Source organism: Cherax quadricarinatus, chromosome 92, assembly GCF_038502225.1.
Source record: "Cherax quadricarinatus isolate ZL_2023a chromosome 92, ASM3850222v1, whole genome shotgun sequence".
In the NCBI taxonomy this organism is placed as follows: Eukaryota; Metazoa; Arthropoda; class Malacostraca; order Decapoda; family Parastacidae; genus Cherax; species Cherax quadricarinatus.
In genome coordinates, this window is record NC_091383.1 from 12928165 (window position 1) to 12940853 (window position 12689).

General features: G+C 38.2%; 1 protein-coding gene across 1 annotated transcript; it reads left to right on the forward strand.

Moving 5' to 3' along the window:
* Positions 1 to 10332: 10332 nt before the first annotated feature.
* On the forward strand, positions 10333 to 11899 carry LOC128698399 (zinc finger protein 271-like). The gene has a single exon (XM_070104509.1). The coding sequence runs from the start codon at positions 10599 to 10601 to the stop codon at positions 11823 to 11825; it is 1227 nt and encodes a 408-aa protein (XP_069960610.1). The 5' UTR covers positions 10333 to 10598; the 3' UTR covers positions 11826 to 11899.
* The last annotated feature ends 790 nt before the right edge of the window (positions 11900 to 12689 follow it).

Here is a 12689-nt window from a genome sequence, read left to right on the forward strand (position 1 = left end):
CTGTGCCTTCCTCTCCTGCCCCTCCCAAGTTTCTTCCTCTTCTGCCACCTCCCAGGTTTCTGCCTCTTCTGTCCCTTCCCACACTTCTTCTCCAGTTCCCTCCACCCTTTTGCCCCCCCTACTTTGGTACAGACCATTACGGTTCCAATCTTTACTCACCCTCCTCCTTCCATCTCCAATATTGTCTCCTATACGATGTCTTTGAATTCCAAAACACTTGAAGCTATCTCTGAATATATTGCAGAGACCAATCCATCAATGGACACTGATCCACCCCCTGTTCCTTCTCTTTCCTCTCCTCCATCTGCGCAACTCCTTTCTTCACAGCACACCGTTCCTTCGCTGCCTGAATGTTTTCTGCTGCTGCTGCATGTAGACTTTTCTAACCCATCAAGTCTGTAGGTACCCTTACCTGCGGATTTTTGGTATCTTTATCTTTACCAATCATGGCCTACTTACATTGGATTATACTCGGCCTTGGGTAATCGGGGTGAGCTTCAGATGTTGCTCTCCCAGTTTTTTCCTGTTGGTGTTTGCTTTCAAGAACCAAAATTACACTCTGCTGTTATCTATCCCATCTCAGGCTATAATTTATTGTATTCTTTGGATCCTTTTCCTGATGGGATCTTTAATGAAAGTGCCGTTCTTCTATGCACTGATATTCCGTACCATCAGCTATTTGTTTGTACTTTGCTGCATTACACAGCAGCTTATATCCACTTGCGAAGGCGCTATGTATTCTATTCTTTTTATCTCTCTCCTTCTCAGGCATTATCTATCCTGGATGTTGCCTTTCTTGTTTCATCCTTACCACCACCACTTCTGTTACTTGGCGATTTTAATGCTCATCATTTCTTCTGGGGGTCTCATTGTGATTCCCATGGCATTCAGTTGGAGGCTTTTCTTGCTTCCCACCCTCCTCATGTTTTAAATACAGATACACCCATTTTGATCCTCGTACTCATACTCTCTCTTGCATTGATCTCTCAGTCTGCTCTTCCTCTGCTGCACTAGACTTCATCTGGTCTGTTCTCTCGGACTTACATGATAGCGATCACTTTCCAGTCATTCTTACTTCTTCATATTCACCACCTAATTGTAGCCCATCCTGGCAATTTCATCAAGCAAATTGGGACCTTTACTTGCAACTAACTACTTGTAGTGAGATTCCTTCTTCGTCCTCCATTGATAAGCTTTTACACTTCTTCTCATCCTCATTTTTAACCGCAGCTTCTCATTCTATACCCCAAACCTCGGGCAGGCATTCTCAGAAGTGCGTGCCATGGTGGTCTCCTGCTTGTGGTCATGCAGTTTGTTTGAAAAGCATGGGGCAGGTACCTGTACAAATGAACCGCTGAGAGACTTCTTGATTTTAAGCAGAAACGTGCAGTCACTCGCCGTGTCATCCATGACGTTAAATGCACTTGCTGGCGAGATTATATTTCCACCATCACCTCTGCTTCTTCTATGAGTGTAGTCTGGAAAAAAGTGGGGAAATTGAGTGGTAAATACTCTCCTGACCCGACTCCTGTTCTACGGGTCGCTGGTGTCGATACAGCAAACCCTCTTGACGTTGCCACTGAAATTGGCAATCATCTGGTTCGTATTTCTCAGGGGCTCCATCTATGCCCCTCGTTTCTTTCCTCAAAGTCTGCCAGAGAGTTATCACCCTTGGGCTTTTCTTCTCTCAGGGAAGAACAGTATAATGTGCCTTTTACACTTCAGGAACTGGAAGCAACACTCTGAACTTGCTGATCATCAGCAGCTGGGCATGACGACATCCATACTCGGATGTTACAACATTTACATCAGTCAGCCCTTGCAGTCCTCTTACATCTCTTCAATCTTATTTGGTCACAAGGAGTTTTTCCCCAGCTGTGGAAATCTGCCATTGTTCTCCCTTTCTGCAAACCATGTACTATGGGACATGATGCCTCACACTGTTGTCCCATTGCTCTTACCAGTGCAGTTTGCAAAGTGATGGAGCGTCTGGTAAATTGACATTTAATGTGCTATTTAGAGACACACAACAGTCTCTCCACTCGTCAATATGGCTTTCGTAAGGGCCGTTCTACCATACACCCTTTACTACGCTTGGATATGTATGTTCATAATGCCTTTGCAAATAGCCACTTAGTTATTGCCATATTTTTTGACCTTGAGAAGGCACATGAGACAACTTGGAGGTATAATATTTTGGCCCAAGCCCTCTCCTTAGGCCTCCAAGGCAATCTACCATCCATTCTTAAGAACTTTTTAACTGACAGACATTTCCGTGTTCGGGTTAATAATGTGCTCTCCCGGGACTTTATCCAAGCTGACGGTGTTCCCCAAGGATCTGTTCTGAGCACAACACTTTTTCTCCTTGCTATAAATGATTTGGCCTCTGGTCTTCCATCCAATATTTGGTCTTCACTCTATGTTGATGACTTCGCTATTGCTTGTGCAGGTGCTGACTGTCACCTCATTACAGTTTCTCACCAGCATGCGGTCGACCGTGTTTCCAATTGGGCCATCACACATGGGTTTAAATTTTACAGTATCAAAACACCAAATTACTTTCACTAGATGCTCTGCCATCTCCGATCATCCTTTGTATCTCTATTGCTCCCGTATCCCTGAACATGATACAGTCAGGTTTCTAGGCCTTCTCTTTGACTGTAGGTTATCCTGGAAACTTCACATTACCTCTCTGAAGGCAACTTGTCACAGCCGGCTGAACCTTCTTAAAACCCTTGCTGAACTCTCCTTCGCCTACATTCCACCCTCATTTTATCGAAACTCGATTATGGTGACCATATCTATTCAGTGGCCTCTCCTGCTACTCTCTCTAGCCTTAACCCCATCCATCACCAAGGATTACGTTTATGCCTTGGTGCTTTTTGCTCTTTCCCGGTTGAGAGCCTCTATGCAGAAGCGAACGTTCCAGCCTTGTTCGATCGCCGTGATGCCCATTGCCTATGCTACTATGTACACTTTCATGATCTCTGCAATTCTTTCATTTATAGAATGGTCACTGATATTAGTAGACATTATTTGTTTGCCTCCCCTGTTTGCTCTGTTCCTTCTCTCTTCGCCTACATTTGCTGTTGTCTTCTCTTCAGTTACCATCTTTATATGTTCATGTAGCATCTCACTTTTCCCTACCCCCCTGGGAAGTTCCAGCTGTTGGAGTCTGTTCTTTCTCACTCCCTTGCTCAAAAGCCCAACTGCCTATAGTAGCTTCTCGCTCTCTTTTTCTTTACCACTTCCACTCTCATTCTCATGCCATCGCAGTGTACACAGATGGCTCTAAGTCTTCTGATGGAGTAGGATTCGCAGCAGTGTTTCTGGACAGCGTCGTACGAGGGCATTTACTATCTTCAGCTAGCACTTTTACTGCTGAATTGTATGCCATTCTTGCAGCATTTATCCATATTGCATCTATGCCTGTGTCATTTGTGGTTGTTTCAGACTTCCTTAGTGCTTTACAGGCTATATGGAAATTTGATACACCTCACCCCTAGTCCTCTCTATACAACTTTGGCTATGCTGCATCTCTACCAAGCATAAATATATTGTTTTTTGTTGGGTCCTTGGTCATATTGATGTACAGGACAATGAACATGCAGACACTGCTGTGCGGTCAGCAGTACATGACCTACCCGTTTCATATAGAGGTGTTCCATTTATGGACCATTTTGCTGTAATAGCTTCCCACCTTCACACCCGCTGACAACAACGTTGGTCTACTCTGCTCAGTAACAAACTTCAGTCTATTAAACTGAGTATAGATTACTGGCCATCTTCTTGTCACCAGTGTCGAGGTTCAGAGACTATTCTCTCCCGCATTGGCCACACTCGTCTTACTCATGGGTATCTCATGGAGCGGCACCCTGTTCCTCTCAGTGGGAAGTGTCAGGTTCTAGTATCGGTTAGCCACATTCTTTTGGACTGCCCTCTCTATCAACAAGCACGCAGAATTTACCTCCAATGTCGTCTCCGCTCTACTACTCTTTATTTACCTTTCCTTCTTTCTGGTGGACCCTCCTTTAATCCTGACTCTCTCATTGACTTCTTAACAACGACTGATTTACTCCACAAACTCTGATGATGATACCTTCTGCACTCCTCTCAGCTCTTTCTACCTCAATCTCTTGCTACCCTCTACCCCTTCACTATCCACTGCCCCGCTGTTCTCCGTAACCTAGTAATCATCCCTCTCCCTTTTGCCACCTGATTCCCCTCGCTTCCTTCCTGCCCTGCAGTGCTGTATAGCCCTGTGGTTTAGTGCTTCTTTTTAATTATAATAATAATAATGTTCCCTATCAATTCTCCTGACATGAATGGGTCAAAGGGGATTCCCAGATATTTTACTGAGGAAACTGAAGTGTTGGGCTCCCCATTACACTGAACGTTAAAATTATTTACCCTTCTCAGTTTATGTTTTGTGCCAAAGAGAATGGCTTCAGTTTTTCTGAGGTGTAATGATAGTTTGTCTACTAACCATTTGCTGCAGGACTCCAGTTCCAGTGTAATACATTAGCTATATCTTGTGGGTCTTTACCTGACACTAACAGAACACAGTCATCTGCATACAGTAGGAGTTTGCACTTGACACTGAGAGACATTTCATTAACATAGCATAGGAATAATAAGGGACTCAAAATACTACCTTGGGGAACTTCACATGCTATCAGCAGGGGTTCTGATTCTGTTTTCTTGATTTTGACAATTTGTCTCCTGAAATTAAGGTAGGACTCTAACCAGTCTACGGAACCTATTCTGATAGCTTGAAGTTTCTTACATAATAAACTGTGGTTGACAGTGTTGAAGGCCTTTTGCAGGTCGAAGAGTACCATACCTATGAGGTTCCCCATTGACATTTCAGTTCTCATGTAATCCATCAGATTAAATAGGGAGGTGTCGGTTGAGTAAGATCTTCTGAAGCCTGATTGATAGCTATGGAGAATGTTGTTCACTTCCTATGTTTCCACTGCCCAATAAACTTACTCTAACTGACCTCCTTGTTGAAAGTTTCATTCTTAACCCTTAAACGGTCCAAACGTATACGTTCACTCGCGTAGCGCCCCAACTTTTTTGAGGAAAAAAACAATCTTTTCTTTTAAAAGGAAAAAAGAGCATATGGTACCCAGCATCCCCAATTATTTTAATATGGCACACAGTGAGTGTGCACACCCATTCTCTCATGTCTAGGTGACTCAGGCTTATTGTGGCAATGTTGAATGAATGTCAAAGAAAACGTATATATACGTTTGGGGCGCTACGCGCATGGACATATACAGGTCTCCCTCAACATTCACGTTTTCAGCTTTCGCGGGCTTCACACATTCGCGAATTCCCAACCGCCAAATTCCCAACTGCCAAATCATATTCAAGTTTCCCGCCACCTGCGAGTCCCTACTACCCTTCCACCGACCCCCGCAACTGGCAGCCAGCCCCCCCCACCACTCAGTGTGGTGAGTGTTTTGTTTGTTCATTATTTGCTATTAAACTACAGTATAAATAATGTAAACCCATTCATGACTGCATATTGGAATGGCTATTTGGACAGGTATTAGACGGTGACATCATGTGTTTACTCTTGAACACAGCAAAGAATCAAACATTTCTGCTACTGCTAATAATAACAATAGTAATAATAATAATAATAATAATAATAATAATAATAATAATAATAATAATAATAATAATAATAAATACGATATAATTGAAGAAGGAAGTTGTACAAAAATACGAGGTAGTGGTTGACACATCGTCAGTGTGGCTTTGTTTATGCTGGAGTGAACATTAGTCTCCCTGCTCTTCCAAACATTTCACAATAATTCATTGTGTTTGGTGCTTGTAGATTGAGTGCGACTGGAGTGGTAGAGGCAGTGGTTGAGGCAGCGATTGAGGCAGCTGTTGAGGCAGCTGTTGAGGCAGCAATTGAGGCAGTGGTTGAGGCAGCAATTGAGGCAGTGGGTGAGGCAGCTGTTGAGGCTGCTGTTGAGGCAGCTGTTGAGGCAGCTGTTGAGGCAGCGATTGAGGCAGTGGGCGAGGCAGCTGTTGAGGCAGCGATTGAGGCAGTGGGTGAGGCAGCTGTTGAGGAAACGATTGAGGCAGTGGTTGAGGCAGCTGTTGAGGCAGCGATTGAGGCAGTGGGTGAGGCAGCTGTTGAGGAAACGATTGAGGCAGTGGTTGAGGCAGCTGTTGAGGCAGCGATTGAGGCAGTGGGTGAGGCAGCTGTTGAGGCAGCGATTGAGGAAGCGGGTGAGGCAGCTGTTGAGGAAGCGATTGAGGCAGTGGTATTTAATAACATACATGTTATTAATAATAATAATACATGTTATTAATAATATGTACTATTATTATTTATAACATATATGTTATTAAATACCACTGCCTCAACCGCTGAATTATTGTGAAATGTTTGGAAGAGCAGGGAGACTAACGCTCACTCCAGCATAAACAAAGCCACACTGACAATGTGTCAACCACTCCCTCGTATTTTTGTACAATTTCCTTCTTCAATTATATCGTATTATTATTATTATTATTATTATTATTATTATTATTATTATTATTATTATTATTACTATTGTTATTATTAGCAGTAGAAGAAATGTTTGATTCTTTGCTGTGTTCAAGAGTAAACACATGATGTCACCGTCTAATACCTGTCCGAATAGCCATTCCAATATGCAGTCATGAATGGGTTTACATTATTTATACTGTAGTTTAATAGCAAATAATGAACAAACAAAACACTCACCACACTGAGTGGTGGGAGGGCTGGCTGCCAGTTGCGGGGGTCGGAGGGAGGGTAGTAGGGACTCGCAGTGGTTGGGGAAGTGGTGGAGGCATTGGTGGAGGCAGTGGTGGAGGCAGTGGTGGAGGCAGTGGTGGAGTCTGTGGTATTTAATAACATACATGTTATTAAAGCATAACATGTATATATTTAGTACAATTTACGACGTTTTCATGTATTTTATGATTGTTCATGGTTCAACAAGTTAAGGAAGCAGTATTGTATTATATTTCCCTACAATATATTGGGGCACCAAACATTCACGTTTTTTCAACATTCGCGAGGCTCTTGATCCCCTAACCCTCGCGAATGTTGAGGGAGACCTGTATATACGTTTGGACCATTTAAGGGTTAATTTAGACTTTATCCTTGACTTCCTTAACCCTTTGACTGTTTCAGTCACATATACGTCTTATGAGCCAATGTGTTTGACGTACACATACTCAAAAATTCTAGCGGCTTCAAATCAAGCGGGAGAAAGCTGGTAGGCCCACATGTGAGAGAATGGGTCTGTGTGGTCAGTGTGCACTGTATAAAAAAAATCCTGCAGCAAGCAGTGCATAATGAGAAAAAAAATGTCAGTGTTTTTGGATTAAAATGCCAACTTTGAGGTGTATTTTTGTATAGTTTTATGGTTATATTCTCGTTTTCATAGTCACATTTGATAATTTGGAAAACATATAGAAATGGAGGTGATTTTGATTGGTTGTACTTTGAAAAAGACCTTAAAATGGAGCTCAATGTAGGGGAAATGTTTGATTTTTGCCAATGTTCAAGAGTAAACAAATGATGTCATTGTCCAATAAATGTCCAACTAATGAGTCTAATATGCAGTCATGAATGGGTTGACATTATTTATACAATTATTACAATATTTCAGTAGTCTTCATAACAGTAAATATTCTATTTTTTGTTTGAATAAAAACTCAAAATATGAAGCAAGAGTAATATCAGAAGGGCTTGGAGACATGACTGATCAAGAAAGAAAATGTCATTTTAGAGCCAGGAATGTCTGCATTGTTCATTCTGGACCCTATTTTGAAATTGGCATATTTTTTAATTTTCATGAAATTGGCCAAATTGCAAAATTCTGACCACTTTATTGCGTAGTTGAAATAGGTAAATGGGCAGTTTCTTGTACTCAATTGATAGAACAAATGGAGTTTTAAAAAAATAGTTATGAGTTTGGTCGACCGGAACAATGGAATTAGCCAAAAATAGGGCTCAAAGTGGGCAAAATTGCTGATTAGTAAATATCACCGAGGTCGCTAACTTCACGAGAGCGTAATTCTGTAATTTTTCCATCAAATTTCATACTTTTGGTGTCATTACCACTGGGAAAAGATTCTCTATCATTTCATTTTTTTTTTCAGATATTTTGCAACACCAGGAGACACTAAAGGATTTGAGGTTGCGACAATCAAAGGGTTAATAGAATCTAACTTATTACACCATCTGCAATTTTTATTATGCCATCTGCAGTTTTTAACCTCTATTCTCACACTCCTTCTTTTCATTACCTTTTGTTAACCTTTGCACATTTCTCCTTTAGTACATCCTTACCTGCAGTACTGAATGACCCTTTTGAGTTTAGCACCTCTTTTGATTATTTAATATTATGTTTCATCTCTCAAATATAACTACATACTGTGCTCATAATCCCTTCTGTAAAATTACTAAATTTAAAAAGAAAAAATTTTGTTTTTATTTTTAGGTCACCCTGCCTTGGTGGGATACAGCTAGTTTATTAAAAAAAAAAAACTATATAGCCAGATGATACCATTACTATTACTCATCTACACATTTGGTTAAAAACCGGCTGAGAAAAAATTGCATCTTTTATAATAAAATCATGTTTGTCAAATTTACAGTTGTTGATTAATTTTGTCTTTCCTTTTGCAGTTGATGTAAACACAAGAATTATACTTAGTGTCATCATCCAGTACAATGAAAGTGTTGTAAGTGGCAGAAATACTGGAGAAACTGTGTGAACAATGTGGTAATGGTGACTACATTGTTATGAATTCTTCCTGAATGTCCAGACTTCAGGTGACCTCATTATTCTGACAATTACAACTACACCTTCAACAACCAGTCAACATATAAGTCAACTTACTATAATATTGTACTGATAATAATATAACACTATACATATATTATCAACATGTTTTACACTAAAATTTATTACCTCAGAAGTTTATCAACCATTATTAAGTAATAAAGGCAACTGAATATATTAGGAAAACAGTTTTTCTAAATTTAGTACATAGAACTATAAGGTTTAGGAATTGTATTTATTGACTGTTGGTAAAAATATTGTAATTGTATCATCTGTTATCTTATTTTTCTTATATTAATGACTGTGGGTAGGATATTTTATCATCTATATTGTCCTCTCTACTTCAAGTATTTTATCTTATATTAATGACTGTGGGTAGGATATTTTATCATCTATATTGTCCTCTCTACTTCAAGTATTTTATCTTATATTAATGACTGTGGGTAGGATATTTTATCATCTATATTGTCCTCTCTACTTCAAGTATTTTATCTTATATTAATGACTGTGGGTAGGATATTTTATCATCTATATTGTCCTGTGGGTAGGATATTTTATCTCTATACATTTCAAGTATTTTATCTTCACATTTTAATTCCATCTTCTTCATTATTGGTAGATGTCTTTATTAACTTACTGACAACTTAGAAAATATTTGTTATTATATTTTCCTACATATATTTCAGTAGTGTCTTTATTATTATCTTACTTTATGTTTACCTTCCTCAGAAGTGTTCTGTAGTTAACACTTAAACTGTCCACAACCCTCGTATTGAAAGACCTTGAGTTTCAATATGTTTTTAAAAATATTAAAATTATTTTGTCATCTGAAAGAGTGAAGAATCTTTTCTAAAGGTAATATTGATGCCAGAAAAAATAAAGTTACATGAGCTAGAAGTTGGGCAAAATAATAGCAATTTCCTTTAATTTGATGCTCATTTTAGGCCAGTTTCACTGCTCAGATATTTTGCTAATATATCTTCCTCACTATAAATTGATTGCAAAAATTTGCTCATTTTACTAAAAGTTACCCTATTAAGGACTCTGACTTTGGAATTTGGCCAATTTTACAAAATTTAAAACAAATTCTGGTTTAAAAACACTGTAGGAGTTCCTGCCTCTAAAGTGTTTTTCCACTTTATCAATAATAATATCTCCAGGCTTCTCATATGCAACACTTGGTTTTCATTATAATCCTTCATCACACACAAAAATTCAGTGTTTTCTTTTTCTTGGATCATACTTGCTTAAATCATTTCTGTCATTTTTAAGTATTTCTCCCATTTCTTTTTTTCTTATCTAAGTAATTTTCTAGTTTTTCTGTTGGTGCTATAGTCTAAAACAAACCAAAAAATACCCCAAAATTTTTATTTTAATTGAAACACAGAGATAAAGGTTAGCTGTTACCATCATGCCCTGTCTGACAGGATTATTTTTATACTGTGCACACTCACCAAACACATTCTCTCATGTCTAGGCCAATCTTCGCTGCTCAGCAAATTTGAGGCATCTGTGAATTAATTTAATAAGTTGGTAAATGTTTAATTTAATGCATAACTAAATAATGTTCTTAAAGTTTAATAAATCTAAATATTAGGTAATTTGAACAATAATCAATAGATAATCATTTATAAGAAAACAATATGTGTAAGTGATCTTTACTACAGTATTATTTTAGAACTTTCAAATAATATGTAATATGCAAGAGTTTAAAAAGCAGAATATATAATAGCAGTATTCATTATCAAAATGACTTCTCAGGTAAGTAACAAAATACAATGTATGAAAGGTCCTTCAAGAAAAAACACTTATAAGTGTTCAGAGTGTATGAAAGACTTTTCATGTAAATCACATCTAATAACACACTTGAGAGTTCATTCACAAGAAAAACCATATCAGTGTTCAGAGTGTTCAAAAAACTTTTCACAAAAATCACATCTATCACAACACATGACAGCTCATTCACAAGAAAAACCATATCAGTGTTCAGAGTGTTTGAAAAACTTTTCACGTAAATCACATCTAATAAGACACATGAGAGTTCATTCACAAGAAAAACCGTATCAGTGTTCAGAGTGTTTGAAAGATTTTTCATGTAAATTGCATCTGATAAGACACATGAGAGTTCATTCACAAGAAAAACCATATCAGTGTTCAGAGTGTTTGAAAGACTTTTCACAAAAATCACATTTAATAAGACACATGCGAGTTCATTCACAAGAAAAGCTTTATCAGTGTTCAGAGTGTTTGAAAGACTTTTCACGTAAATCACATCTAATAGGACACATGAGAGTTCATTCACAAGACAAACCATATCAGTGTTCAGAGTGTTTAAAAAACTTTTCAAATAAATCAAATCTAATAAGACACATGAGAGTTCATTCACAAGAAAAACCATATCAGTGTTCAGAGTGTTTAAAAAACTTTTCAAATAAATCGCATCTAATAAGACACATGGAAGTTCATTCACAAGAAAAACCATATCAGTGTTCAGTGTGTTTAAAAAACTTTTCACGTAAATCACATCTAATAAGACACATGGGAGTTCATTCACAAGAAAAACCATATCAGTGTTCAGAGTGTTTAAAAAACTTTTCACGTAAATCACATCTAATAAGACACATGGGAGTTCATTCACAAGAAAAGTCATATCAATGTTCAGAATGTTTGAAAGACTTTTCATGTAAATCACATCTGATAAGACACACGAGAGCTCATTCACAAGAAAAGCCATATCAATGTTCAGAATGTTTGAAAGGCTTTTCATGTAAATCGCATCTGATAAGACACATGAGAGTTCATTCACAAGAAAAACCATATCAGTGTTCAGAGTGTTTGAAAGACTTTTCACAAAAATCACATCTATCAGAGCACATGAGAGTTCATTCACAAGTAAAACCATATCAGTGTTCAGAATGTTTGATAGACTTTTCACGTAAATCACATCTAATAAGACACATGAGAGTTCATTCATAAGATAAACCATATCAGCGTTCAGAGTGTTTGAAAGACTTTTCCTCTAAATTCAAAAAAAAAAAAAAAAAAAAGAATCATATCACTGTTCACTGTGTTTAAGATTTTTCACAAAAATCACATGTACTATAATACATGTTATTTCATTAACTTGAAAAACCATATCTCTTTTTAAAGGACTTTTCCCAGAAAATAATTCTAGTACTACACATGAGAGTTCATTCTAGTAGCCTACCAGGCCACAGGCCTGGTAGGCTAATATGCATTTATGCTATTATGCAACTTCTACTGCAACTCGAAGCTAGATTGCAAAATTTGGAATTCATTACCAGGAAATACTAAAGTAACCCAGTCTGAAAATCAATTTAAGACTCTTCTCAAAAGCCATTTAATCACCCCAGACTAAATACTGAATACTCAATAAATCTACCAATTATCCAAATCTTAAAACTTTAAGACTAGACAACCAAGTTCATATGTTGACAAATTACCACTTAGAAGTATAGCGGACCCCCAACATTCAGTGGCATCGACATTCGATAAATCCGATGTTCGATGCATTTTAATGCAAAAATTTTGCCTCAACATTCAATTGAAAACCCGCTATTCGATGCAATTCGTACGAGATGTGTCCATGTATGGCTTGAACCGCCCCGTGTGTGCCAGTGTTTACAAGCCAGGCAGTGTGCACGCATCTAAGGATACATTCAGTATATTCCATATTATCACTGTTTTTGGTGCTTGCTTCTGCAAAATAAGTCACCATGGGCCCCATGAAATGAAGAAAGAGATAATTGCAAAGAAAGAAAGTGGAGTGCGTGTGTCGGAGCTGGCCAGGTTGTATAGTTAACCCCAATCAACCATAGT